The sequence below is a fragment of the Moesziomyces antarcticus genome (assembly GCF_000747765.1).
Source record: "Moesziomyces antarcticus DNA, scaffold: scaffold_v10015, strain JCM 10317, whole genome shotgun sequence".
Lineage (NCBI taxonomy): Eukaryota > Fungi > Basidiomycota > Ustilaginomycetes > Ustilaginales > Ustilaginaceae > Moesziomyces > Moesziomyces antarcticus.
In genome coordinates, this window is record NW_014638995.1 from 365,432 (window position 1) to 393,049 (window position 27,618).

At 59.7% G+C, this 27,618-nt stretch overlaps 9 protein-coding genes across 9 annotated transcripts, besides 6 other annotated features; 5 read left to right on the forward strand and 4 right to left on the reverse strand.

Annotated features, from left to right (window-relative positions):
* Positions 1 to 287: 287 nt before the first annotated feature.
* PAN0_015c5159 (adaptin ear-binding coat-associated protein 1 NECAP-1) lies at positions 288 to 1,095 on the forward strand (the record flags this gene model as incomplete). The annotated part of the gene is made up of 3 exons (XM_014799469.1): positions 288 to 623; positions 702 to 757; positions 837 to 1,095. 3 exons carry the CDS (start codon positions 288 to 290, stop codon positions 1,093 to 1,095), a joined length of 651 nt encoding a protein of 216 aa, XP_014654955.1.
* A 203-nt stretch (positions 1,096 to 1,298) lies between these two features.
* Positions 1,299 to 5,990, reverse strand: PAN0_015d5160 (uncharacterized protein; the record flags this gene model as incomplete). The annotated part of the gene is made up of 1 exon (XM_014799470.1): positions 1,299 to 5,990. The coding sequence occupies one exon, from the start codon at positions 5,988 to 5,990 to the stop codon at positions 1,299 to 1,301; it is 4,692 nt and encodes a 1,563-aa protein (XP_014654956.1).
* Positions 5,991 to 10,508: 4,518 nt separating this feature from the next.
* PAN0_015d5161 (uncharacterized protein) lies at positions 10,509 to 13,223 on the reverse strand (the record flags this gene model as incomplete). The annotated part of the gene is made up of 1 exon (XM_014799471.1): positions 10,509 to 13,223. The coding sequence occupies one exon, from the start codon at positions 13,221 to 13,223 to the stop codon at positions 10,509 to 10,511; it is 2,715 nt and encodes a 904-aa protein (XP_014654957.1).
* Positions 13,224 to 13,446: 223 nt separating this feature from the next.
* PAN0_015d5162 (ETF1-related) lies at positions 13,447 to 14,565 on the reverse strand (the record flags this gene model as incomplete). Its single annotated transcript, XM_014799472.1, has 2 exons — positions 13,447 to 14,239; positions 14,312 to 14,565. The coding sequence occupies 2 exons, from the start codon at positions 14,563 to 14,565 to the stop codon at positions 13,447 to 13,449; spliced, it is 1,047 nt and encodes a 348-aa protein (XP_014654958.1).
* Positions 14,566 to 15,118: 553 nt separating this feature from the next.
* Positions 15,119 to 16,555, forward strand: PAN0_015c5163 (single-stranded-DNA-specific exonuclease; the record flags this gene model as incomplete). Its single annotated transcript, XM_014799473.1, has 1 exon — positions 15,119 to 16,555. One exon carries the CDS (start codon positions 15,119 to 15,121, stop codon positions 16,553 to 16,555), a length of 1,437 nt encoding a protein of 478 aa, XP_014654959.1.
* Positions 16,556 to 16,602: 47 nt separating this feature from the next.
* Positions 16,603 to 19,067: a sequence feature (In-frame stop codon was detected at splice-junction site;~SPOC domain-like protein).
* A 92-nt stretch (positions 19,068 to 19,159) lies between these two features.
* Positions 19,160 to 19,173: a sequence feature (In-frame stop codon was detected at splice-junction site;~SPOC domain-like protein).
* Positions 19,174 to 19,256: 83 nt separating this feature from the next.
* Positions 19,257 to 19,309: a sequence feature (In-frame stop codon was detected at splice-junction site;~SPOC domain-like protein).
* A 73-nt stretch (positions 19,310 to 19,382) lies between these two features.
* Positions 19,383 to 19,426: a sequence feature (In-frame stop codon was detected at splice-junction site;~SPOC domain-like protein).
* A 72-nt stretch (positions 19,427 to 19,498) lies between these two features.
* Positions 19,499 to 19,559: a sequence feature (In-frame stop codon was detected at splice-junction site;~SPOC domain-like protein).
* An 82-nt stretch (positions 19,560 to 19,641) lies between these two features.
* Positions 19,642 to 20,118: a sequence feature (In-frame stop codon was detected at splice-junction site;~SPOC domain-like protein).
* A 600-nt stretch (positions 20,119 to 20,718) lies between these two features.
* On the forward strand, positions 20,719 to 23,319 carry PAN0_015c5165 (uncharacterized protein; the record flags this gene model as incomplete). The annotated part of the gene is made up of 1 exon (XM_014799474.1): positions 20,719 to 23,319. The coding sequence occupies one exon, from the start codon at positions 20,719 to 20,721 to the stop codon at positions 23,317 to 23,319; it is 2,601 nt and encodes an 866-aa protein (XP_014654960.1).
* Positions 23,320 to 24,032: 713 nt separating this feature from the next.
* PAN0_015c5166 (selenoprotein w-related) lies at positions 24,033 to 24,658 on the forward strand (the record flags this gene model as incomplete). Its single annotated transcript, XM_014799475.1, has 2 exons — positions 24,033 to 24,293; positions 24,380 to 24,658. 2 exons carry the CDS (start codon positions 24,033 to 24,035, stop codon positions 24,656 to 24,658), a joined length of 540 nt encoding a protein of 179 aa, XP_014654961.1.
* Positions 24,659 to 24,914: 256 nt separating this feature from the next.
* Positions 24,915 to 25,254, forward strand: PAN0_015c5167 (uncharacterized protein; the record flags this gene model as incomplete). The annotated part of the gene is made up of 2 exons (XM_014799476.1): positions 24,915 to 25,017; positions 25,094 to 25,254. 2 exons carry the CDS (start codon positions 24,915 to 24,917, stop codon positions 25,252 to 25,254), a joined length of 264 nt encoding a protein of 87 aa, XP_014654962.1.
* A 118-nt stretch (positions 25,255 to 25,372) lies between these two features.
* Positions 25,373 to 27,610, reverse strand: PAN0_015d5168 (uncharacterized protein; the record flags this gene model as incomplete). The annotated part of the gene is made up of 1 exon (XM_014799477.1): positions 25,373 to 27,610. One exon carries the CDS (start codon positions 27,608 to 27,610, stop codon positions 25,373 to 25,375), a length of 2,238 nt encoding a protein of 745 aa, XP_014654963.1.
* Positions 27,611 to 27,618: the final 8 nt, after the last annotated feature.

Consider the following 27,618-nt stretch of genomic DNA (forward strand, 5'->3'; position numbering starts at 1 on the left):
CGGGGGCGTGTCGCTCGCGCCCGCCTGCCGCCGCCAAAAAGTGCACGTTCCACGTCGCTGAAAATCACAACAACCAATCCCACCTCCATCTCTCACACACCTCGCAACACCGCTCACTCGCGCCCACTCAGGAGTCGAGCTCTTTGGTCGCTTTTCAAGCCAGCTTTGTCGACAATTGATATAGCGACCTGGATCTCTGAAGGCTGTCCGACCTGTCTCGTACGACGCGATCTTGCGACCGAGACTCGCACTTCAACGGCTAATCAGGCTGGCAGGGAATTTGAACGATGTCGGGGTATGAGACGGTGCTGTTCGTCGCACGCGAGTGCTTCGTGTACCGCGTGCCGCCACGCTCGTCCACGGCAGGCTACAAAGCGGGCGAGTGGGGCGACATGGAGGCGTTCCTCTGGAAAGGCCGATTGCGCATCATGGAGTCGTCCATCTCACCCACCTGCTCCATTCGTCTCGAAGACGGCGATACCGGTGAACTGTTCGCCGAATGCCCCTACGATGTGAAGGGCACCTCCGTCGAACCTGTTCTCGACTCGAGCAGGTACTTTGTCCTCAGGGTCGAGTCGCAAGGTCCAGACGGCGCGAAGAAGAAGGCGTACATCGGAATGGGTGTAAGTCGCCAACCTTCCAACAAAGTGCCACCTGATACCTCTCTGTCTAATACTTCCATCTGTTCTTTGCACTGATAGTTCCAAGACCGCAGCGATAGCTTTGATTTCAATGTGGCGCTCCAGGACTGGACAAAGTAAGTCAAAGAACCTCCTGGCTCTCCCAACTCCCGCGTTCTCGCAGCTGATTCATACTCGTCCCCCGCCGTGTCACAGACGCCAAAAAGCAGCCGCAAGCCGCGGCACCAACCCCGAGACCGACGATGGCGCACTTATCGACGAGGGACCCTCACCACACCTGCCCTCAGGCCCAAAGAAGGACTTCAGCCTTAAAGAGGGCGAGACCTTCGCGATCAAAATCCCCGGAGGAGGCGGAAGGAAGATCACATCCTCATCCAGCTCCTCCTCCAACACCTTTGGCGCAGGCTTCGGCGGTGCACCGCTGCTGCCGCCTCCACCAAGCAAGAAGCGCTGATCCTTCAACCATTCATGTCCTCTCTCAATTTCGCAAACACAGCCATCAACTCAGTCTGCATCCCACAATTCACGCCTTCGTTTCTGCATTCCATCCTGGTGCATGGTGCGGTCCCATTTCGATGAGTTTCACATTGACTTCCAATCGTGGCGGTGCTTTCTCAATGCGTCCCAAACACGAGTGCGGTCGCGTTGAGTTGGCGATCAGGGCAGGAACCTCATCCACTTGGAGAGGCCTTCGAGCCCCTTGATGGTGAGCGGCAGCTGTGGCTGACGGTAGTTGAAGTTGGGGATCTTGAAGCCCTGAATCTCGACTCGCGCGTTGACTTCGATATCGAGCAGCAGCTCTCCCTTGCTCTTCAGGAATGCGCCCACCATGTCTTCCAGTGGCTGCGCCAGAGCCACGGTGACAGGCGAGCTCTGCTGCTGGCCCGGCTGCTTGACGCTACCGGCAGGGACACGAAGTGGATGGTCGCGCTCGTAAGACACCGTGCAGCTGCCGAACGGCTTGCCCTTGTAAGTCGCCATGAAGGACATGGTGCACAGGTCAAACGGCACGCCAAGTGGATTGTTGACCACAAACTCGGCGTCAACGGAAGCTGATGTCAGCGCAGTCACTCCCAGCGTGATCGAGATGCTGTCGATCAGCGTGCGGTCCATCATTGGCCTGAGCTCGAACGTCAGCCGGATGTTCTTGAGCGCCGGGATGAGCAAAGCGATCTCGCTCGACTCATCGTCTCCCCGGATCTCCAACGTCGTGGTGCGTCCAGAAAGGAAATTGGCGGGAATGTCTCGGACGGCCTTCTCCATCTCGGGCGCAGGGCAGTAGCGGAAATGGATGTCGTGCACTGCGACGGGCCCGCTCTCCATGCTGAAGCCTTTTGGAATGTGCGCCCTCCCCACGTAGGCACCGCGGTAGAAAGCTGCCATCGTCAGATCCGTATCGGGCAGCGCCACCTGGAGCGTCTTGGATGGGTTGTTGAGATAAAGCGAAAAGACAATCTTGAGGTATTCGCGAGATGCCTCGACCACCTGAAGATTGGTGTACTGCACCGGGCTCGATCGCAGTCCTCGCAGCCCGTCGATTGCAAGAATGTGAGGTTGCCTTCCCAGATCCACATCTACCGAGATGTCACCCAGCGCGACGCCGACACGTGCCCTGGCACGACCGCGGATGCTGATCCGGTCGGTCTCTTCGCTGTCGGCAATGTGTGCAATGAGCTGGGCGAGCCCGTCGCCCGAATCTGTCACCAACTTGAGCGATCCAGAAGCAAGGCGCACCTCGCAACAGGTTTTTACGCTCGCGTCGACATCGCTGTCTCCTCGGCTTGGCTCTACGGGAGTGCAAGAAACAACGTCGGTGCGGTCGATTCGGCCCGTGCCAACACGTCCGACTCCTTCGCAGTGAAGCTCGATGTCTGCTTCGACAGCGAGGACTTCGAAGCGGACATCAAGTGGCAGCTCGATCTGGAAGGTGATGGCATCGATGTCGGCGTCCATAGTACCTTCGCGGAGGAATCTGGCAGAAATACGGCTGATGCGCATATCCCGGATAACTGGTTGAAAGTCCTGATGCACCACTGTGGAGATTGAGATCTTCTGGAATGCCTGATCAAGCCAAGGCACTTGCTTTTGAGAGAAGGTGGAGCTGTTGGAGTTGCTGAGCGATGCATTGCGGACGAGTTTGACAGACTCCCTGCGCTGGATCGACGTCGAGGAAGACTTGCTGCGGAGGTGAGGCGGCACCTGGGTACGACCGGCGGGCAGAATTTGCACATCTCCCATGGCAAAGGCTCGATAGCCTCTGATCGTGAGTTCTACAGGCATGCCACCAAGGAGTGCAGCTGCGAGTCGGCCGAACGCTTGCAGCGCATTGTGCTTGTACTCGGCCAGCGACTGGTTGTCCTTGAATGATTCGCTTCCTAAAAAGATGAAGCCGTTCGCTTCGAATCGGACATCTGCCTCCGTAAGCGTGAAGACGATGTCTTCCGCAGAGACGATGCCGATCTGGATGCCTTCGAACTCGATGCCGGCCTCGATCTTGGATAGTGCGACGGCCAGGAGGCCGTTGTGGGGAATCCGGATGCGGGTTCTGACCTTGAAAGCCTTTTCCTTGTTGTTAACGTGACCTGAACTGCCGCTCGAGGCAGACGCCGAGCTCAGTGCGCGGCCACGACCTGGACCGGTAGGTGCGGCAACTTCGTCAAAGATGTCAAGGCCCTCTAGGGTCAATCCCTTCAAGCCGCCAAGGCCGGGGAGGACGACGGACTTCGAAAGCACGGCGGGGAAAGTTGCGCCTCCGGCTACGACGCGACACGCGTCTGATGAGATCTGAATGGGGAAGGCCTCCTTCTGAATTATCTCGGACACGAACGTAGCAAAGGTGGCCATGCTCTTAGGACCGGTAGCCGGCAGGATGCGGAGGCGGGTCTTGAGCAGCTCCTCGCTGCCCGCAACACCACGAAGAGCCTCCGCGAAAACGATGCGTCCGATGACGGGCTCTTCGGCGGATGAGGCGGAGGATTCGGCCGAGGTGATGTTGAGGCCCTGGTCAAAGTGGATGTCTACATCGAGAGGGCCGAAGTCGACGAGGCCGATTTCTGCTTCAACGTTGAGCCCCTTTTCGTCCATGTCGAGGATCTTGAGCTTGGAAATCGAGACGCTGGCTTGGTCGATCAGGGCATCGACAAGAGGCGCGCCGATGGTGGGGAGGATGTTGCGCGCCGTCTTGCCGGTGATGGCAATGGGCAGCTGGCGCTGGACGAAGTTGATTTCGCCGGGGATGCGATAGTCGCCGATGGAAACCTGTGCGACGACGTGCGCTGATACTTTCAACGACGACAGAGCGCGGGCGACTAGGTTAGGCAGGTCCAAAGGCTCGTCTGAAGTCGACCTGGCGCCTTTGCGAGCTTTCGACACCGCCGATGCAAGGTTGTCCTGGCCGTCACGGTCTGGCATCATCTCGAGAGCTGCGACGAGGTTTTCGTTGAGCTCGATGCCCTTTCTCTTTGCCTCGATTTGAAGGATGCGAACGTAGGAAGAGCCTCCGGCAGACAGGCTGAAGGGCAAGCTGGCGTGGACTGGAGCGTCGGATGCGAGCGTGAGGACAGGCGAATCGGCGGGGGTGCGGATGTCGCCCAGGCGAGTAGCAGCTGCAGCTGGTGCGCCGTGGTCTGCGTCTGGCTCGACGTCTTGGAAGGCTTCGACCCAGAGAGAGTGGATGTGCAGCGGGGGGCCAAGCTGATTGCGGAGCGTGGCTCGAGCGTAGAGCTGGGGCTGGGGCGAGAGGACCGCCTCGTCGGGCGGGATGAGAGAAGCGCCGTCGAGGAGCCGGGAGCTGATGCCGAGTGCAGGCAGGAGCGCCGAGATACGGACCGATGCGAAGATGGCCGCCACCCAGGGAACTCTGGACGAAGCTCGGGAACCGACGACGTTGACGTGGACGGATCTGTTTTCGAGCAGATAACGGATGAGGGTGACGCCGGCGAGGCGACCGTGGTCACCTTGCGGTGCGACGAGAACGTTGCCGTGGAGGGAGACGATGTTTGTGCCGGGTTTGAGCGTGAGGTCGGGCAAGACAACGTGGCCGATGGCGGCATTGTGATCTGCCGAGCTTGACTTGAGCTCGTCGATGTCGGTCTCGAGACGAAGGCGGATGTCGCCGAGTCTGGCTGTGATTTCTGCGGGGTTTGGGAGCTCGACCTGTGCGCGGAAGGAGATGCCGGACTTTTGGTCTCCGCCAGTGATTGTGAAGTTCTTGATGGAGCTGCGCTGCGGGGTGGAAGGGGTCGAGGAGGGAGGGACGGATGCTGAGAGGAAGGAGAGGGCGCCTCCGAGGCTGTCGAGGCCGTCGAGGCTGATTTCCTTGTCCAAGAGGATTCGCTTGAAGGACATGCCGTACGCCTTGATCTCTGCGTTGGGCGAGCCGATTCTGAGGAGTACGGCGCCCTTTGAGGTGATGAGCTTGCGGAAGAGGCTGTCGAGGCCGCGCTGAGAGGAGGCAGATTGGTTCGGATTGCTGTGTGTGTTGAGACGACCGTCTACGACGAGGCCGTTTGTCCTTGTTGAGTTTTTGATCTTGATGGGGGAGAGGCTGATGTTGGCGATGGGGCGTGTGTGGGCGGGATCGAGGTAGAGGTCGAGGCCGTCCGGGAAGGTGATCTTTGCCTTTGTGGGACCGGTCTTGCCGACGCGGACGACCATGCTGAGGTGGAAGCCTTCCGGGGTGAGGTCGCCGACTTTGATGGACTCGACGTGGATCTGCGCCCTGGAGACGATCTGATCCACCGCCTGTTTTGCAAGGTCGAGCGAGAATACGCTGCGCCTGTTTGACCTCGAGCGAGGCTCGGGTCCATCTTGCGAGAGGCTGCTGTCGATGCTTGCATGGGAGACGAGGCCGTAGGTGGGGTCGTTGGGCGAGGTGGGGATGGTGATGGCGGAGCCGTTGGAGCTCGGCTCAGTGTTGGAGGAAGGTGGCGAGGTGAGTGCGCTGTCCCAGGAGGCGTTGGTGTCGATGGAATCGTGGGGACGAACGTTTGGGTCGGCGATGGAGCTTGTGCGAGTGCGTCGCCTTGCCTCGGTGGATTGCTTGGAGTCGTTGGATCGGGAGAGCGACTTGCGCAGGCTCTTGAATACCGACGGCATGTTGGGCGACGACTGGAGACGAAGGATCAACGGACGCTCCGGTGGGGTATATTGCAGGGCTGTGGTGGTGGTAGTGAAGATGGATTGACTGAGCTGAGTGTGGCTGGCTGGTGGTGCGTGCCGGTAGTCACCACTGCCGATCTCGCTTGTGAGGCGCCACTCTGTGACGGACAACGGCTCGGCATGGATGCGGAGGGAGGGCTCTTCGACTGCGCCGCCTCCACACGGCTCTGCTTGTCGCCTCGTCCGCATTTCACGCCCAAAGMAAAGCAAAGCAATGCAATGCATCCCCGCAGAGAGAACAATCCGAAATTCACCTAAAAAGAAGACGCGTATGCATCTCGCCACTCATCACTCTGCGGGGCGCAAGCTTGGCTGGGCGCAAGCCGTCAGACCCTGATTCAAAGCTCAAAGAAATGGCCGTCGTCGCGTGAAAACGCGCAGCCAAAGTTGGGCCTGCCAACAGAGCTCAGCCCAGCGCACTGCAGCAGCTCATCTTGTTCTTCTCACGTCAATCAAGCTACGTTGCCGTCTATCTACAGGTCACGCCTTCCGTCCCGCTTCCTTCTCAAACAAGTAGGCGTGCACCGTCGTGGGGAAATATGAAAAGACCGCATGAAGCCAAGCTCTAACCGTGTTCATTCGCATTGCTCTTCGACTCGTATAGACTCACGCCTCTTCCACTGTCATCTTCGTATTTGCTCTCCATTTGCAACCCCTTGCCCCGTGCCCCACAAAGACGAGAGAAGCTGCCTGTGATCTCTGCACGGTGCTTGGCACAAGGGCAACATGCACAAGCAACATGGGCTCGCATCACCGTAGCCACTCTGATGCCCGTCCGTATCCTGGAAAGCATATCCTACTGTAAACAAACAGTCAGTTAGCTGGCGACGAGCAGCCTGGTGACAGCCAGCTGACAACCCTTCACGCCCCAACGTCCACATTCATGATTTCTTCTGGAATTGAAGTCGAAGCCTGTACCCTGAAAACCGACCGCCAGGTCACGTTCCTTGCAATCATATCCTAACAAGTGGGGTGGCTGACCCCGAGAAGCCACCCAGGGTGGCTGGTGGGTGGCTGCTCCTCGCCAGCTACCGTTTTGTTAGGATATGAATACAGTGGCCCACACCCGAATCGTGCATCATGCTTCGTGTGTCGCGGTTCATGCTCGCTCGATATTTTGAGTCGCTCCTCATACTGTGACATTATTTTCCTTCGTGCGTGGTGCTTCGTGCTTTATAATAACTCCACATGTGCCCGCTAAATCATGATTCATCAATTCTCGCCGACTGCAATTTCCCATGTTTCAGGCTCGTTCAAGGGGAATTAGGACTCTGGTGTCACGAATACAACCGTCGTATCGCCAAATGATCCATCTCATAGTGACAATGACTTTTGTCTCTCTGCCAGTCCAAGCATCTCAGAAAAAGTCTTCAAGCACAGTTGATCAGCCACCCGCGATCGGTGGCTCGCGCTTGGCACAAGCTGTCTAAAATACAGTCTCAGCCTCGTGACTGGCTTCTCCAGGCACCTTTTGCCGAAGTTGCAAAGTCAACGGAAGCCATGTCAGGTGGCTCCTCCCTGGCTCGCTAAGCGTGTTCATAAGGCACGACACTTCTTTTTCGACCCAGCTCCCAGCTCTCATGCACGTATTCATATCCTAACAAAACGGTAGCTGGCGAGGAGCAGCCACCCCGGGGGGGAGGGTGGCTGCTGGGTGGCTCATTTTTGCCACCCTCCCCGGGTGGCTGATGGGTGGCTGCTAATTATCAGCCACCCAGGGGGGGTGGCTGGTGGGTGGCTGTGCCCTCGCCACCCCCCCACTTGTTAGGATATGATTATTCCGGCTGTGGATTGCTCCGATGCTTATGACTTCCAATCTGCCTGTCAAACACGAAGCCTTGATAATCATCAGGCATGAATCTCTTTTGGGCTGTCCGATCTCGATAGGATTGTACACCCCTCGCTTCCTAAACCGGATGCATCCCACAATGTAAGAATTCGTGATTGATTAAAAACCAAATGCATCAAATTAGCAGTAGTCACGCTCTTTCAGCGCACGATTTGCGGAAGGATAGAACGCTGAACGGAACAATACGATTTGTGCTTGCTAGATCGAATTTGACAATGGGAAGCACGATCTGTCAATAAGTTAATTGATTTCATTCTAGGATAATTGATCAGTTTGGGCAGAGGAAGACATGCTCCGCCATCCTCGTCAGGATGCGAGGCTCGTACGCCGAACAGAAGAAAGCGCTCTCTCAACAAAGGCGCTGCACGTGCTCGCGCTCAGCGGTCACAGCAGACTTGGCGATTATCAGCTCAGGCAGCTCAGAAAGCGGCTTTACAGGGGTCAGAGATAATGATGATTACTCTGATGACGAAATTGACCTCCTTCAGAGCACATCATGTCACCAGGGGCATCAAAATGGGCCTCCGGGTGATCATAACATTTTCTTGATTTTCGTTTCAGTAATGGGCCTGTTCAGTAAAGGGCCACTCACGTTATTCAGACTTGGATCACAAGGTCTCCAACGTTAGCTTTGTCTACCAGCCCAAGTAATTATATCCTAAAAAAACGCGAGCTGGCGAGGAGCAGCCACCCAGCAGCCACCCATGTGTGTGTGGGTGGCTGATGGGTGGCTGACCCTCGCCACCCCCCCCCGTCTTTTTAGGATATGAATTGGACGTTGACCTTGAGCACTTTACGGCCGACCTCGAAGTCGTCTATGCAGCGGGTAGAGAGCGGGGAAGAGACGGGAGTGCGAAGAACTTAAATTGTTCTTGATTTTTGTGATTTTGGGCCTTCGCGTGATCATACCATTACTATGATTTCTATTTCACTAATGGGCCACTCACGTTGATCATTGTTGCCAGCAGGAAGAAGGTGCTTGCATGACGACGAGCTAATCAAGGATATTCGAATGGAGTTGTGAGTGCATGATTTTGAATCATGAATTACTGATTCTGACGGCAATGATTTACATGGTCGATCCGCGTGATTCTTGTGAAGAATTAACTTATGTTTTAAATAGTTCGCAGGTCGTTCTCCGGGGGCATCAAAATATTGGGCTCTTCAAATCATGAAAAATTTACAATTGACTTCAAGACTGGGGCACCTTTTGTCTGACACGAGGTTTTCCATTGTCAAAGCTATGATCGTGATGCCATCTTTCCGTGCATTGTGACGACTTAGGCATAAGTTGATTGCTAAGTCGCTACACACAAGCTCATACATGCTTTTCGACCTTCAATATGTTGTGTTGAAACCACAGGTTTGGCCAAAGGTGCCTTACTGTAAGCAAATTGTCTCTTAGTGTGTGAGGAGTCACCCCCTAGTGTGTGAAAAGGGGTCGGACCCGATCCGAATCACTCTGACAAGTGCACCACAGGTTGCCGACTGAGCTCAGGCCAAGTCAACAATAGAGCATTGAACAAAAGCTGGCCGGTCAAATTTCAGATGAGCCGTGCGCAATGTCGCGCTATTAACGACAGCATATAAGGGAGCTCATCACGTACGGAAAGTGCCGCTCCGGCACTTTGGGCTTCTCGCGGCACCACGCCCTTCCAAGATTTGGAAGCATAGGGACGTACTTTCGACACCCACTTTCAGCATTCGAGTGCACAGGACGGATCGCATAAGACCCGCGTGGTGCAAGTCTAGATCACACTCCATGCAAGCTTGGCCACCACCGTATCTGGCAGAGAAACTGAGCGCAGCAACGAATCGACAGATCAAAGCAGCAGTGTTGTACATCATCTTAAATCGTCTGACCGACGAGTCGCTCTTGGTTTCTGGACATTCTGTTGGTGATCTGCTCCGCGAACACAATCGGAGGGGCATCAGTCAAAGGCCGATACGCATCCGCGAAACGACTTGAAGCACCGGCTGGGATTCAAGTCAAGACCTTCCAACCCTGCCAAAGATCAGAGCCAGAGGAAGCCTTGCTAGCGTCTGCGACTACTATGGAACGGGCACACCATGCAATCTGAGGCAGCTATACGACGAGGAACTCAACAGCTTTGCAACACAACATTTTGGTCACAACCAGAAGTCAGACACTCAGGTTCCTTTGCACACAGTCAGTAGTGACATCACCATCATATACATTCGCATTCTCGATCAATACATTTCATTGCATCAACTTCGTCTCTCTTGTGTCGCCTGGTTCCGGTGCTCTAACTCCGCCATTGCGGGCTCCAACACATGATACAAACGATGACGCCGACGACTCCCACGTCCAAGATGTGTGTAGTGATGGATCTCAGTGCGTTCTTTACGGCAGCACCTGATCATGAGCCACGTGTTGCCGTCAGACACAAGCTCGTCGACTCATGATCGGTAACAAATCGCACCTCATGATCCTTGAGCCTTACCAGGCCGGGCTTGCTTGATCCTGCAGGATTAGCGTAGTTAATTTCGATGCCGCCGAATTGGATTCATCTGTGAGCCGAATCCACGGCGACCGTGCGCATCAATGATGTTGGTGACGATGGGCTGCTTCCTTCGGTGTCCTTCTGACAGTATGGCTAGCGGGGGTTACGGCTTCAGTCCCACCCACGGCTTCGAGGCAATGTAGATTCTCAAGACCTCCCGACTCCTTTTCAAGGCCGACTTCGAGCATTGAGCGGAGTCGTATAGCTTGGGCTCGTGCCTTCGTCCGATTTCACACGACACGAAGCATGAACGATGGAATGCACGCGCATGATTCAGTCGACTCGTTATTAGACATGAAGGCTATGACTGAATCGAGCCGACAAAGGGCACGATCAATGTTGGTCGTGCATGCGTGTGTCATAGGGCTCGACGGTCGCCATGTCGAGGTACACAAGCCTGGTACCATCCTGGGCTGCCAGAGCGACGGTCTGCTTGTTCGTGTTGACTGCGATCGAGCTTGCCCTGAATCCTGGCTCAAACTCTGTCGCCCGCGTTGGCGCAATCTGCTGCATCTCGGATGCGTGCGCAGAAAAGGGAAGGTGCGGCAGTGCGAAAGCTAGCAAGACGCTGGTTGCCTCAAGTGTGGCCAGCACGAGCAGGTCCGTGTCGCCGTAGAATCCGACATCGATAATGTCCGCTCCGCTGTAGCCGGGAAGCTGAGCAATGGCGAAGTGCGCCGCGAGGATGCCGGCGTCTGCACCCAGGTCACGTCGGATGACCAAGATCGAGAATGTGTCATCGCTGCGAACAATGAAGGCGGCAAGCATCGTTTCGGTCGACAGGAACGATGCCGTGCGTATGCGTTCCGGCTGCTGCTCGACGATGGAGGCGAAAGACGTTGCAGGTACATCCTCCATGACCAGAGCAGAAGCTTGACTGGCTACGCTGTTCGAGCTCGAGTGCAGCAGCGGCGTTTGCAAGTCGGCATCGAGCAGATGTGCCATTTGTTCGCCCAGAATCGTGATGGCTGCGGTGAGCATTGGCACGATAGACACCGTCTCTTGTTCTCCTGACGCGATCGGTTCTGACCCAATGTGGGCAGTGTGAGGATCGGAGAGGAACGACTTGGCCTGTTGGAGTGCCTCTGCCAAGCTTGCTGCGTGGAGCCTGGGATCGACGGGCTTCGTAGCATCCCGCGCGGCGTTGTTGGCGAGCGTCTGTGCAATCACATCGTTCTCGAATCCGCGGTCGATGTGCTTGGCCACGTAGTGTACGTCGTAGACGATGGGCAGTCTTGGTTCGTCCTGATCCTGCTTGATGCGTTCCTGCCTGTCGCGCTCGGTCCTGCACCACCTATAGAACTCTTGCGATACGAGCGCCTCTTGATCCATCTCATCCGCCAGCTGCAGTGCCGCCGCCAGCACCTGTTGCAGCATGTCCAGCACCTTTGTTAGCATCTGCTCGGTGTCGCCGTCGTGTTGGTCAAAGAAGCGCGTGTATGCTCTCAGACCGTCTATGCAGACGATGGCACGCTCCAGCGACGGACGCAGGCTGTCGGCGATGTGTTTCTTGAGCGCATACATGGCGGCGTGCGTGTGCTGCTCGAGGCGCGTGAGCACTCCCTCGGTCAAGTTGCCCAGCAGGAACTGCTCCGCCGCCGGCCCGGCACGACCTGTCAGCAGCACGTTGATCAGCTCGTACTTCATGTCGCCGCCGAACTTGGAGCTGATGTCGTCGATGTTCTTGGCCCACTCGCTCGTCACTTTTTGCACGTACTCCTTTTGATAGAGCTGCTGGAGCGCTGAGGCGGTGTCGAGTGCGTAGCCGAGGTAGAAGCGCGCAAGGTAGCTTGCACGGCTCACGGCAGCGATTCGGCGTCGGATGCAGGAGGGTGCGTAGCGTGTTGTGGCGCGGAGAGGCAGACTGATCTGGACATGGGTCAATGCTGCGCGGGAGCTGGTGGAGAGCACCTCTAGACGGCTCATGTCACGGGAGAGCGAGACGAGCTGGGTTTGGGGCGATTCGTTATCCGACGATGCGAGAGGGACGACGCCGATGCACACTTGGCCGTCCAAGACGAGATGCACATTGTCGGCCGCGGGCTGCGCGACGACGACGACAGTCTGCGGAGTCAACGGCAGAGCGCTTTGCGGATTGAGCGCCAGGCTTCCATCTGCTCCCTCGAGCAGTCCTAGGTCTGCGTTGGACTTTGCCAGGGTGGGGATCGTGGACAGAGGCCCTCTTCCTTGCAAGGCGAGCTGGGACGGGTACTGAAAGCTTGGCGGTGGTTTCTGGCCTGCCATCTGCATCATCCTGAGTTGGTGTGGCATGAGGTTGCCCGTGGCGCTAGCGGATGCAAACGTGTCTGCGGGTGGAAGCTGTGGCAGGGGGGGTAGCTTTGCGAGGAGGGCTTCAGCGCTGCCATCGACCATATCGCCATCGGCGGCAAACTCGGTGTCGAGCCACTGCATGGACATTGGCGCGCCGGCTGCCTGCGCGTGGTGAAGTTGGACGGTGGAGAGCAGTCTGCCATCTTGGATTGAGTATGTGCGGAGGAAGGTGGACGTGCGCGGCTTTGCTGTGGAGGACGATGCGACGGGCGACCTGGTGAGAGTGGCAAGCAGGGCGAGCCGATCTCCGGCCGGGCTCCAGACGACATCGTGCAGAAGGAGGTCTTCGTGTTCCTGAAGCGGCGAGGCGACAGATGGGTCCATGAGCTTTTCGAAGGAGAGTGGAGAGGACCAGACGATGGTGCTGTCGTCTCCCATGCGCCAGAGGACGAGGTTGATTTGGGGACCGCGCTTGGGTTCTATTGCGCCACCGCCTTGTGCCGAGGCTGCGTTGGCGCCGCGTTGGCGAGCAGCGAGCATGCGCTGTACGAGAGCGAACTGAGCGGCGGACATTCCCGGGGGTGGAGCTGGCGCGGCGGATGTCGAGGCGGCGGCGGCGGCGTCCTTGAGGATGAGCAGGACGAGGTCCATGCGCGGGTTGGCGGCGGAGCGGAGGAGACGCGCGTGCTTTTCGAGATGCTGATCTGCGAGGACGGGGAACATGCCGATCTGGCTGCCGTCGCCGACGAGCGAGCCATCGTGCAGAGGGAGCGCCATGGCGCGCGTGCAGAGAAGGGGTTGCGAATGGAGGCCGAGAAGGAAGAAGATGGTGTCGGACAGTGTTGGTCTTGGAATTGTGATTTGGAGCCGCGTGTATTTCAATTCAAGCCGCGTTACGCGCGCGCCCGCAGCTACAGTAGCTGCTGGCTCAGGGAAATCTCACACACGACGACAGCGAGCACAGCAAAAGGGGGTTGATTCGAGGGCACTCGATGCGAATCTACTTGATCTTCTCGAGCATCTCGGGCACGGCCTCGTAGAGGTCTGCGACGAGGCCGAGGTCGGCGACCTGGAAGATGGGAGCGTCTGCGTCCTTGTTGATGGCGACGATGGTCTTGCTGTCCTTCATGCCGGCGAGGTGCTGGATGGCGCCCGAGATGCCGATGGCGACGTAGAGCTCGGGAGCGATGATCTTGCCCGTCTGACCGACCTGGAGCGCGTTGTCGGCGTAGCCAGCGTCGACGGCGGCACGCGAAGCGCCCACGGCGGCGTTGAGCGAGTCGGCGAGCGGCTCAATGTACTTGACAAAGTTTTCGGACGACTTGAGGGCGCGGCCGCCCGAGACGACGCGCGAGGCGGTGGCGAGGTCGGGGCGCGACGACTCGGACACCTTCTCCTCGATAAAGTCGGTGGGCGACTCGACGGAGTCGGGCTTGACCTCCTCGGTGGTGGCGCTGCCACCCTCGAGCGCGGCAGCATCAAAGGCGGTGCCGCGGACGGTGAAGACCTTGACCTTGTCGGAGCTCTTGAGGGTGGCGATGGCGTTGCCGGCGTAGATGGGACGTACGAAGGTGTCCTCGCCCTCGAGACCGATGATGTCGGACACCTGGGACGAGTCGAGGAGCGCGGCGGCACGCGGGAAGATGTCGCGGCCGACGGCGGTGTGGCCGGTGCAGACGTGGGTGTAGGAGTTGGACTCGACGATCTTCTTGAGCAGCGGAGCGAGCGGCTCGGAGAGGTTGTTGGCAAAGTCGGCGTGCTTGGCGAAGAGCACCTTCTTGAGACCGGGGAGCCTGTGCGGAAAGACTCCAAGTCAGCTGGGGCCATCTCTGTATACGGCGCGGTAATGCGTTTGGCAAACTTACTTGGCAGCCTTGGAGGCGACGTCGCTGGCCTCGGCCTCGGAGCCTACGACGAGAGCGTCGATGTCGCCGCCGAGCTTTTGGGCGGCGGTGAGTGCGGAGAGGGCGGCGGGGTTGAAGGTGCCCTTCTTGTGCTCGAGGAAGACGAGCGTGTTGGCGAGGTCGACGCGCGAGGTGGCGAATCCGCGACGGAGGGGCAGCGCAGACGCAGCGGCGGTGCGCAGGCTGACGCGAGGGAGCATGGCGGTGGCGATCATGGTTAGCTAGGGTGGAGAGGATATGGTGGAGGAGAAGGATGTGGCTGCGACTCGGCTTCGCACACAGAGTCGCTGGGCCGGCCGGGTGACATCGGCGGGGTCGCAGCTCACTCAACTGCAACTAACTGCCTCTGCTTGGCTTCGCTTTCAACGCGCGGCGGCGGCGGCTCGAGCGGCTCTGATGCGACCGGCTCAGCCGACGAGCCTTGATCCGAAATTGCCATCCCAATCAAGAGATGCGCGCCAAGCGGGGACGGTCTAAGGATTACTTAATGCGAGTCACAGCTTCTCTACATGTCAGTTACGCTGCCCTAACATTCGCAAAATTTCGACTCGGCCCATCGGTGACGTTGATGACCGGCGTGTGTGGAGGTTTTGCTGAGTGTGCAAAGACATGATGCTCTTCTGCTCGTTGCTACCACCAACACTACCACACCATCGCTTCGACGTTCCATGAAGTTGTCTGGCCGTGATACTGCGCTGGGGCATGTCGACTAGGCCTGCACTTTGGCTTGCACCCTTGCTGCGGCTTCGCTGTCCGCGCACCCCAACCATGACGGCCGCAACCAAACGAAGCGCCGCCTCGGCATCGTCGTCCAGCAAACGCGCCAAGACGGTGGCAGCATCGGAACCTCGCTCGCCATCTCCAATGGCCACTCCTATGACCGTCTCCCGACTATCGGACTCGCATCCAGAATGGCCTGCTCCTCCAACCAAGCTGCGCGAAGCCACCGAGTTCCTCGAGGCGTGTGCAGCCTCTCCCGCCTCGGACCGCATCCTCCTCCTGCCCGACAAGGACGCAGACGGTCTGTGCTCGGGAGCGATCATGTATCGCACGCTCGTACACGCTCTCGGCATCTCACCCGCCCGCATCGACGTGCACCTCATGACCAAAGGAGCTCACCCGGGTGCATCCGCCCAGCGCCAAGCCATCGCCCACTACGGCGCAAAGTGGATCATCGTGCTCGACCAGGGCTCCCGCACCGGTCCCGCCATCGTACCCGGTGCCGAGCACGGCTGGCGTTCAAAGCGCCCGGATGTAGTAGCCACCATGGTGGTCGACCACCACTTCCTAGCCCTTGGTCAGGGCGGACCCGAGGGTTGCCTTATGCTCAACGCCTGCCACCACGAGCCTGTCGCCACCGCATCCTTACTCACCTGGGTCCTATGCCGGCCATTATGGTCTGCTGACGCTGACGCGGAAGCGCAGATCGACTACCTCGCCGTGCTGGGCACCATGGGCGACCTCAGCGTCAATGTCTCCTGGCAACCGCCCTTCCCGGACCTCACACCAGAAGTCAAAAAGTGGACCAAGAAACGGCTGGGTTCAGCCATCGCCTTGCTCAACGCTCCACGCCGCACTCCTGAATTCGACGTTTCCACCGCCTGGTCTGCGCTGCTCGCATCTACATCTCCGCTCACCATCCTCGATCCTGCGACGAACGAGCACGCAGCTCGACTGTACGCGGCGCGCGAGGCGGTGCTCCTCGAGACCGAACGGTGCACCCACACTCCGCCCAAATTCACAAAGGACGGCCGCATCGCGCTGCTGCGCATCACATCCAGCTTTCAGGTCCATCCGTCCATCGCCACTCGCTGGACCGGCGCACTCAAGAGTAACAAGCTGCAGGCCGTCATGTGCGCCAACGACGGCTATACCGACGCCAATGTGCATTTCAGCTGTCGCATCGCCAACGCTGCCAAAACCCGAGGCGAGCACGTCGACATCATCCAGCTGCTGCACGAGTATGCCCGCCGAGACGAGTCGTGGCTGAACGAGCTCATGCAAGAACTCGGAGGCAATGCATTCAATGGTCATCCTCAGGCAAGTGGCGGCATTCTTCCCACCCACCACTTTGAACGCTTCACCGAGCTCATGCAGATCGGTGTGCCACCCGACACCAAGCGCTCACCAGCCAAGAAACCGGCACAGAAGAATACGCTGCTCGCAATGGGCTTCTCCACCTCACCCAAAAAGTCCACACCGTGAAAGAATCCACGCTCATGACCTATGATTTGCATCAGAAGCGGCAAGAACTAGACATGCTCTGTGTCGACAAACTCGCGCGCATCTTCGGGCGTGACATCGCTCTGCCCCGCCTCGTCCTCCTCTTCCGCCACGAGACCGTACTCGAGTTTACCTGCGAGTGTGGTGTCCCAGAAGCTGCGGTGGGCTGCGAGGATGCGCGTCTTGAGCGTGCGGATGTAGGCGTTCCAGGTGATGGCCTCTTCGTATTCCTGCGCCACCTTTTTGCCCGCGAGCATGCACTGCGCTGCACGCTCGTACTCGCGCTCGCTAACAAGATGGTCGATCGTCGCGAGCAGCGACTGCATGGCTCGCGTCACGTCGTCGCTCTCCACCAGCTCGTGCAGGTGCACCACGGGATCTTCCAACCGCAGCAGCGGCGCAGCCCTGCGCGGCGCAGCTGCTCGAGCTTCAGCCTGAACTTCTGCCGGTTGCGGCGCGCTGGCTTCGGCTTCGTCCTCGGTGGCATCCGACTCTTCCGCGCGCTCTGGGGCCGCTTTCACCTCTCCCTCCTTGCCACGCGCTGCCTTGTTTGCTTCGGAATGTTGCGTGTCTTGCTGCATGGCGCTGAGCGTTCGCTTCTTGCGGTCGGCGTTGCCCTTGGGCGGCACATAGGCGATCCTGAACCTCTCTCTGCACTCGTGAGCCGCGCTGGTCGAACGCTCCTGCGCCTCGCGCGGAGCCTCGAGAAACTTGACCAGCTCCGGGTGCGGGCCGGGCAAGTAGTCGGCGTCTGGATGCACGAATCGGTGTCGCACTGCCGTCTTGAGGCCATGGATGGCGGGGTTGTACGAGTCGAGCACGTCGAACCACTCATCTGGCAACTCCATGCTGTCGACAAACGCGTCCATGCACTTTTGGTCTTGGTCGTCGGGGATGGTGGGTGCCTGCCTAATCTCGGTGCCATCGGTGGTGACGATCCTGTCGAGTGGAGGGAAGGGGAATCTGCGCAGATCTTCTCGGAAGGGCGCACGGGAGTAGAACAGGAACTCGTTATGTTCCTCCACCCTGGGCTTTAGAATGCCCAACTCTGGTTCAGCTCCATCTTTGCGCACGAGCCTCACAACGGCGAGCACGTCGAGTTCGACCATGGCACGAATGAGCGTCGAGAGCTGGAGCTGCGCCTTGAGCTGCGCATGGTCTGCAAACACGTACCAGATCTGGTCCAGGTTGTACTCGCGCCTGTATGCGCTGGCGCTGAAGAAGTGCACCACCTCCATGGCCTTGCGCGTGTCCATGGATCCAAACGCCTCGTCGGGCACCGGGATGAGACTGGCACCCAGCTTCCACGCACGCGTAAAGTTGGGCTCGGAATCCGGGGGTAGCGCTTCGGGCTGCTTGTTCGCATTCGCCACGGCGGCAAGTTGATCGAGCAAGAAGAACTCGCGCTTGAGATCGGCGCGGTAGATGAGCGACGAGTCTTCCTCCTTGGTCTCTAAGCTGGGCGTCGAGGTAGGATTGATATGGTTGCGTCGATCCTGGTCGCGTTGGCGCTCTTGAGCCGCCTGGGCACTCTCGCGCGCGAGCTTGCTGATCTTGCTCTGCGTCATTGGCCTCGCCGGGTCGGTCATCTTGTACAGCGCAATGGCGATCTGAAACGCCGAGCGCGATGCGAGATCGTTGGGATCGCCGAATGTGAGTGTGGTCTTTGTGGGCGCCGGGCGTGTGAGCTGGACGTTGGGCATAGACGCCTGTTCGATGGCCGATGCAGCGGTGGCAAAGCCCGAGTTGGGGATGCCGGCAAGGAAATCCTTCCAGAAGCGCTCGTTCCTGCACTTGATCGAATCGTCCGGCTTTGGATTCAAGGCTTCGTCAAAGTCGACGCCGAGAAGGCGCAGATCGATGTTTTCCTGGTTGATCTTGTCGCTGATGGCGTCTGCACCATTGTATCCGAACTCGGCCTTGGCGTCGGTGACGAGGTAGACGGTGCGCTTCCACGAGTGGCGCTGCGAGTCCTTGATGCCGCCTTTCTGCGGATCTGCACTGAGCTGGATGGCATCTACGAGAGCGGCGAGTGGATCGCCATGCTTGACGCCCTGGTCTGGATGCACGGCCCTGAGGCACTGCACGAGGTCGAGCGTGTCGAGGGTGGGGAGGGCGGGGGTGAAGATCTCGTCGATGCCGTTGTAGTCGTCGATGCCTGGGATGGAGTTGTTGGTGCGCGGCGAGCCGTAGGTGACGATGCCGACGCGGGTGGTCTTGAGGCCGCGCAGGATGATCTCTGCAATGCGTGCCGAGACGAACTGGCAGACCCACTGGAGGTGGGTGGTGGTGCGCTTGCGGCGCTCGATGGAGTTGGTGGGGGTGGCGACGCGGTCCTCGACGGTGCGCGACTCGCCCATGCGCGCCGAGATGTCGAGGACGAAGAGCGTGATGGTGTTGGACTCGACGCTCATGGTGGCGATGGCATGGCGCAGTCGATGCGGAGAGGAAGAAGGAGGAGGAGGAGGAGGAGGAGGAGGAGGAGCGCGCGTCTCTTTCGAATGGAAATCCGCATCAACGCGTCGAAGGAGTACAACACTTTTCTGTTTTAGGGCTTCTGCCTCCACACACACCCGCACGACGCACAGTCCAACGTTCCACTGACATTTCAACAATCATGTTCATTCATTGCTCATGATACTGCATAATGATGATGATGATGAACGAATGGCGAGTTCAGTACTTTGCGAGGCCGAGCGCGTTGACGGCGTCCTTGATCTGCTGCTTTTCTTCCTTCTGTTGATGCGCAAATTCAAAGAGGTGATGAGCTGGTGCTTGAGCTGTGTTGCTGCGAACCAGGCGCACTTACAATGAGGCTCGAGATGGCCTTGAACTTGGGATGCGATGCATCGACTGCGCGAGAGAGATGGAGGACATTGTGAGTTTGGTGCTGATGTGTGCTGGCGCGGGGAAGAGACGACTCACCGAGCATCTGGAAGAGCACCGACTCGGAGGTGGTGATCTTTGCGCCCGAGTCGCGCATGCGCTGCGCAGCGTGTCAACAGAAGAGGGTCAGAGTGAGCGTGCGAGCGTGCAGAAGGATAAGAGGAAGCTGGAGGCAGGCTCACCTCGAGGGCGACGTCGATCTCGCCAACGTTGCAGCTGGATACGCCGTCCTTGATGACGTGCACCTGGATGCCTCGTTCGAGCAGGTCGAGCGTGGTCTGGAGCACGCAGACGTGCGATTCGATGCCAAAGATGACGACGTGCTTGATGTCGCCTGCGCTCTTGAGCCATGCGTCCGTGATGCCGGGGAGGTCCATGCTGAATTTGGTCTTTGGGTGGACTGCTTTGGACGAAAGTTCGGGCAGCTGCTTGACGAGGTCGTTCAGGGGAGCCACTGTAGCGCCGAGGGCCTTGGGATTCTGCTCTGTGGTAAAGACGGGCACGTCGAGGATGCTGGCGGCCCTCAGCATGCGTGCCGAGGTGTTGGTGATGAGGTCAAAGTTGGCGATGGCGGTGCGGAAGCGTTCCTGCATGTCGCACAGGAAGAATGCGGTTTTGGGAAGCTCGATGCGAGCCGTGCGGAATGCTGCGCCTGCCATTGTGGTTGTCGGTACTGCGAGGTGGTGGTGGTGGTGGTGGTGGTGGTCGCTCAAGAGGGTGTTGGTTGCACTGCTGCTGCTGCTCCTCTCCGGCTCTTCCAGTGCGGGGAAAGAAGGCCCAACCGACCCGGCCGAACCGACCGCCCGGCCGATGTGGAGGCGAAATTTCAGTTTAATTTCGATAAACGAGATCTCACACTTTGACAAATCGGCGCGCGTGGCTAACGAGGATCGGCGTTGCAGGGTCCAAAAGCATCGGCGCGCGACACGCCGTTTTGGAAATATTCCGACTGCAGCGCGACGTGTTGCATGTCCAAGTGGGCGATGCTTTGCTTTGCTTTTGAGGGGAACGAGGTGGCAACGCGTGAAGAGAACAGCTCCGTGCGCATTGGCCATGGCCATGGCTGGAGTATTGCCAGATCGCCGATGCACTGCACCCACTTGGCCATGCTGTTGGCCGATGATAGCCAAGTGGACGCGTGCATATTCGAGGTGGCGAGCTTCGAAAGTGTGTGTTTTGTTTGCGGAAAAATCGCCACCAACACTCGCACACCGGACGTGGAATGCATTCCTCATCACCACCACCTCCATCCCGCAGCCATGATCGTCATCAACATACCCACAGACGCCAGCGTCTCGCTTCCTCCAGAGCCTCGTCCGCGTCCGACGTTGGACACCAATACATCCTCCGCATCCTCGTCCTCTTCATCGTCGTCACGATCCGACACTCCAGCCACCGGCTCCACTTCCAGACGCCTCTCCCGCCGCGTACAGAGCATGGCCGTCGCAAACCTCCTGCGCGACGAATCACCCAAGCCCTCCACCTCGGCCATCCCTTCGCCCGCCCCCGCCTCCACCTCCGACCTCAAGGCGCTCAACTACCAACTTCCCGCAGACATCGCCGTGCCCCCCTTCGCACAGTCCTCCAAGGACCGAGAGCGCGATCTCGCCCGCCTCTACGAGGCCGTCTCCGGTGCGCGTCGCATCGCCGTCATCTGCGGCGCAGGCATCTCCGTCTCTTCCCCCGCCAACATCCCCGACTTTCGCTCCGCACACGGCCTCTTTAAGAAGCTCAAGGAGAAGCATCCCACCGCAGGCCTCTCCTCGGGCAAGGACCTCTTCGACGCTCGTCTCTTTAGCTCAGAGTCCACCTCCGCGCTCTTCTACTCCATGGTCGCTGAGCTCAAACGTCTTGCAGACGAGGCGCAACCCACCATCTTCCATCGCTTCCTCAAGCGTCTCGATGACGAGGGCCGTCTTCAGCGCGTATACACACAAAACATCGACGGCCTCGAAGAGAAGGCCGGCCTCACTTTCGGGCTCGGCGAGGCAGGCGACTCCACCTCCACCGTCCGCGCCCTCGGCAAGCGCAAGCGTCTCGGCGCCTCGGACTGGTCGCGCTCCAAGTCCGATTCGGCCCTCCTCTTCGCTCACAAGCAGCAGCAGCAGCAATCTCTTCCCATGTTCCCGCGCACCATCCCGCTCCACGGCACCCTCCAGACGCTCACCTGTGCTCTTTGCAACCACAAGGTGCTCCTCGGCAACACCGTCCACCAGCACTCTGACCAGCGCGACTCCTTACCCGCCTCGCGCGAAGGTTCCGCCTCGCTCGGCCACGAGGAGAGCAAGCGCGCCATCGAGCTCCTCCAAAACGGCGAGGCAGTGCCCTGCCCGCGCTGCGTCACTGCAGACGAGGTGCGCACCTCCAACAACATGCGCTCCCGCGGCGTAGGCAGGATGAAGGTCGACATCGTCCTCTACGGCGGTCAGAACGAAGGCGCAGAACGCGTGGGTCAGTGTCTTCAGCGCGACATTTTGGGCTTGCGCGATCCCAACGAGCCGCCCGTGCCCGAGTCCGCCGCAGAGACGCGCGCACGCGAGCGCAAGGAGAAGAAGCAGGCCGCCAAGCTCGAGCTTGAAGCCACGCTCAAGCACGAATCGGCCAACGCAGGCGACGCCAGCATCGATTCGGAGAGCGCCATCGATTCCGACTTGGGAGCTCTCCTGCCAGCCCAGGACTCCAAGGATGACATCCTCGCGCGCGCCTTTGCCGATGAGGCCGAAGCAGAAGCGAGCGAGCCCAAGAGTGGCACTCAGGAATCGGCCGCAGCGTCCAAGAAGAAGGCCGCCCGCCCGCCGCGCCTCAAGCCGCTCCCGCCCGACCTGCTCATCGTCGCCGGCACCAGTCTCAAGGTGCCCGGCACCAAACGCATCGTGCGCGAATTCGCCAAAGCATGCCATGCCCAGGACGAGTGGCTCGTCTATTCCTCCGACGACGAACCGGACACCAGCACCGCCGAAGACTCCAGGAAGCGTCGTGCCACCCCCAAGCCCGACAAGAGTGTCAGTACTGGCACCGAGGAGGGCGGGGATGACCAAGACGACGAGATCCACGATCCCAGTGCGCCCATCCGCACCATCCTGCTCAACTACGATTTCCCCAATCCGGCGCGCGAGTGGGAGGACGTATTCGACGTGTGGATCCAGGGCGACTTGCAGCGCGCCGCGCTGTCGCTCTTCCCCGCCAAGTCTGTCGATGAAGCGGCGCCGGTGGAGGTGCAGACGATCGAGCAGGTGGTGCGCAGCCACACGTGGGCCCGATTTAGCGACTACCTCGACGAGCAGCGCAAGCTGGCCAAGAAGCAGAAGCGCGCCGCGCTCACCGATGCTCGCAAGGGCCGCTTCGATCGCACCGTCTCGGCGGCGGCCAAGATGGAGCGTACCCAGTCTTCCGCCACGCCTCCCGCGAGCGCGGCAGCGGGAACCAAGTCTGACAAGGCTAGGAGTCGATCTGAATCGCCCGTCAAGAAGCGTGCTGCATCCAGCGCACCTGCCAAACGTGGTGGGGGTGGGTTGAAGCGAAGCACCAGCAAGGCGAATCCGTTCGTGGCCGCGGGTGTTACGGTGGACATTGGCACAATCGCAGAGGAGGACGAGCAGGCGCAGGGAAAAGGACGTGACGGTGGCACGGTACGGAAGGACACGCCACCGTCGGTACAGCCTCCTTCCACCGCCATCGGCCGTAAGAGGTCGTGGGCCAGGTCGCAGACCATGCCCGAACAGCAGCTCGTCGTGCTCGTCGACAGCCAGGCGAAGAACTGCAGTGCTGCGACGTATGGAAAGCAAAAGCGCAAGGACGCCATGTCCAAGGCGGATAAGGCTAGGTGGGCCGCCGTGCAGAGCGGCACCGCCGAGGTGTAGCCGCGAAGCCCGACGCGTCTCTAAGCTCGATGAAGCACTAGTCGTACAGATAGTCCCAGCACCGATGGCGCGACGAGCCGAAGCTTCACTTAAACCTCGCGTGCGGTAATGCAAGCACTAGCATCGATGGCACGATGCGCCGAGTGCAAAGCTACGATTCTCGCTCGTGTGCAATGCGAGCATCAGCATCGATGGCCCCAAGCCGAGTGTGAAGCTTGCCTTGTCGCTCGTGCGCAGCAACCAAAAAGCGGTCGCAGTTGAGAGGAAGCGTAGGGCGGTTGTAGCTCTCCCCCGGTGCATGCTTGTGTCGAGATGATGGACTGGTTCCTGAGGAGCGAGTCGGGTGGGGCTCAACCCAGTTCGATCGCCGCAGAAAACGATGCTACAACGGTGTTGTCACACTTTGCGATGTGCCAGTTTCGCCGAGCCGGGGTGGCAAGGTAATGTCTTGAGCCGGACTTGCAAGCGGGCGGGGGTGGGACGCGTTGCATTGCGTCGTGCGTGTGCGTTGAGTCGACAGCCTCACCAGCGCTGGCCCCAAGACACTCTGATGGTGTCCAGCTGAGCTTGTCCACTTTGGCAAGGCAGGGGTGACGCATGACAATCTTTGACCTCACCATTGATACGGTGCGAGAAATACAGCAAACAGAAAAGAAAGGCAAAAATTGGGGCTCTGAAAAAGGGAGATGCCTAAACCTCCACACGGTGCAGCGATGACGGCTATCTTTCGACGACCATCAAGTAGCGCACATCCTCGCAGGGGATCTTACGGTATGAGCAGCTCGACCACCACCGCCGCCGCCGCCGCCGCCGCAGATGGGGAGGTGTGTGTGGACTGTGCACCCACACCCACCGCCACTGCCACTGAACAGCCTGTCGCCTCTGCAGCAGAAGACCCACTGGACGCCCAAACCTTCATCCCACCTCTCACCCTCTCGCCTCTGCACCTTCCCACGCCACTCGTCACCATCGAAGTAAGCCTTCCCCCAATCCTCCCTTCCCCCCTCTCTTATATGATATACTGACTTCGGGGGGTGGATAGTACTGTGTTCGGTGTAAGTTCGGCCTGCGCGCCAACTGGATGCAGCAAGAACTTCTGTCCACCTTTGCGCCCACCTCGGACTCCGCCGGCATTGGAGGGGTGCTGCTCGTTCCCAACGCACGCACCGAGGCCGCTGGCCGCTTTCGCGTCTACCTTATTCACCAAGGCGCGCAGAGGTTGATTGTGGATAGGAAAGTGAATGGAGGCTTTCCCGACGTCAAGGTGGTCAAGCAGAAGATCAGGGATGCTATTAGTCCCAGTAGGGATCTGGGACACTCCGACAAGCCCAAGGAATGATCCCACCACCCTGCAGACAGCAAAGCACACAAGATATGGCCGCTCAAACCTCGCTCTCGCGCCAGCCACGCGCACAACAAGCCTCGGCCTTGGGCTCGCTCTTGACTCGTGCTGGCACATCATCCACCGCACACGAGCGCCGCACCCAAGCTCTTCGCAGCTGCCATGCGTCCGAACCTCCTCCAGAGAATCTTGCAACGCCAAAAGGTTCTCATGCCGAGCAATCCTGTTCTCGCTCGGCGGAATTCCACACGAGATGCTCTATCAACCACTTACGCTGGAATTGTACCGCCAGAAAACCACATTGCTCAGCGTTCTTCCCGGTCGTCGAGTGGATAGGTCCGACGCAGAGCCACGCCGTGAGTCGGGTTGGGCCGCTTTGCTCGCTTTTGCTTGCCCTTGCAACCTTGCCGCACTGCACCTGGCTGTCCCCAGCGCATGCTGGCTGCATCAACGTCGCCAAAGCCGTTTCGATGCTCACCGCCACCATTGCACCTGCATCGGACACACAAACGACGTCGACGCTGCATCGTGCATTGGATGGACGTGGCTTTGCCATGCGCCATCCCACATTCGACTGGCCTACACGCCTTTGACTCTGGCCGTTCACATGGACCATCGCACGCTGCTCAGCCTCGTACTGTCCGCACACACACCTGCTTCTGCCGGGCGCTGCAAACAGAGCAAATCGTTCTTGTCCATTGGGGCGTGCGCCTACTGGCTGCGCGCATAGTTCCTTCCGGAGCTGGGTCTGCCGGGCGGTCTTGCGACCCAACCCATGGCTGCGGTAATGCCCCTGAGCAGTTCGGGCCTATACCGCGCCGCGGCCACCACCACACCCACAGCCGTACCGAATGTCATCCTCTCTGCCCACAGCGCCGATCTCTGACCCTGGCTCAGCCATCCGGGCTTAGCGCTCTCTGCCGTCGCAAACAGCGCGCGCGGGGCGACGTAGAGCGCCATCTCTGCGCGCTTGCGCTTCTCCTCGATAAAGATGCTGAATCCACACGCGATGCTCCCCAGCGCCTGCCCAATGCCCGCATCCCAAAACGTAAACGGCACTCCCGGCAACCATCGTGGCACCACCGAGCGCGCCAAGCAGATCGGGAACCAGTTGCCCACGATGAACGTCGCCAAAAACGCCGCCGACCTCGCCGCCCCCAGCAGCGTCTTGAGCATATTCGCCAGCGGGGCCGCCGCAAAGCCACGCGGATTGAAGAGCAACCTCGGCAGCAGATGCACAGGCACATAGATGGCCATGCTCATCCGCCAGCCGCGCATCCACCTGTAGAGCGCATTCTTGTAGCAATTCGCACCGCCCGTTCCACAGTGCACCAGCTCGCACGGCATACCCCCCATCTCTCCCCTGCCCCTCGGCCCCGCCGCGCCGTGGAGCACAAACCCATCCAGCTGCGCCACCTCCTGCCCCGCCGCGCGCTTGGCTGCTGCTTCTGCACGCGCCTGCTTGGCCATCTGACGCGCCTCTGCCGCGGTATTGGGCAACCTCGTGGGATCGCCCCACTGGTACGGATGGCCGAGCTCTTCCGCCAGACTCCCCAGCAGATGCACACCCTCGGGCGTCATCTGTTTGCTCTGATACGCCCAGTGGAGCGGCTTGCCGCTTCGGATGCAGCGCAGCGCGAGCAGCAGCCGCTCGTCCATGGTGGCGAGGTTGGTGATCCATTTCACGTACGTGGGCGGCAGACGCTCCGGGTGGTAGAACCACGACCACATGATCTGTGCGCAGCACACCACAAACACCAGCCCCTCGGTCTGGTCGGCCAGCCCGAGCGCCACGCTGCGCAGCATGGCTCGTGCACGCGAGCGCGGAGCCGCCGTCGCTGGCGCCGATGCACGAAGCCGGCTCTTGCTCGCAGCGGCAGGCGCGGCGAGCGCACGCACGAGCGTGTCCATGCCGCGCACGAGCGCAAACAGCGTGAGGTCGATAGTGGGGCTCGGCCTGCCCAGTGGCGGCTTCTTGCCCGGCTGGTGTGCCGCATCCTTGTCCGCTGCAGGTGCTGGATCTTGCGACGCGCGCGGAAGAGGCGTGAGCGTAGCCGAGGGCGAAGGCGGAGCCCTTGGATCCGGACTGGCCGGCACCGAAGGACTGACACCCTGCGAGCCCGGCGTGAGGCCCGGCGTAGCGGGGACGGTGAGGCTGGTGAGTCGCGAGAGAAAGTGCCCGGCGGGCGCGAGACTAGCGATGCGAGGCACGTTGTTGGCATTGAGCCTCCTGCCCAAGAATCCGAGGTTGGAAGGCCTGATGCTCTTGGGAATCCAACCGGGCGTGGTGTCGATGGTAAGCAGCGGAGCACCCGCTCCGCCTTGAGCGGGAGCCTTCTTGGCCTGGAGTGCAGCCTCGCTCTGGTGCTGAAGCATCATCATCGCCAGCGCCGAGCTGAGCGACGACGCGACAAAGGTTGCTGCGATGCGCGCCTGGCGCAGGGCATTGACAGTCTGCGCCTCGCTCGACGTCGCCGGGTTAGCCAGCTTGAGCGCATAGTACTTTGCAATGGGCCACCAGACAAGAGATTCCGAGATGCGCCAACCAGCCATGGCGAGGAAGCAGCTGATAGCCATACCGTTTGTGCCGAGCGCTACGACGAGCGCATTGGCGATGGCGTGAAGCAGCGTGGGCAGACGGTAGAAGCTGGGCAACACCGACTTGAAGCCGTCGAGCACGTGCGGCTTGGCATGCGGCTGACCGGACTCCTTTGCGTACCTTCGCTCTTCGAGCAGGCGCTTTTCGTCGGCACGGATGCGCTTGAGTTCGGTGGTGACGAACTTGATGAGCGCCTTGAGGATGGCGGGGAGGATGTCCATGACGTAGCCGAGTAAGTATGCCTTGCCCGCTGGCATGAGCAGCGACTCGAGGTGCTGGCGCGCGATGGTGGCGTTGCGCACCTGGGATGCTGGCGGAGCTGCCCGCGCCGCACGCTTTGCGACAGTCATGGCGGGCA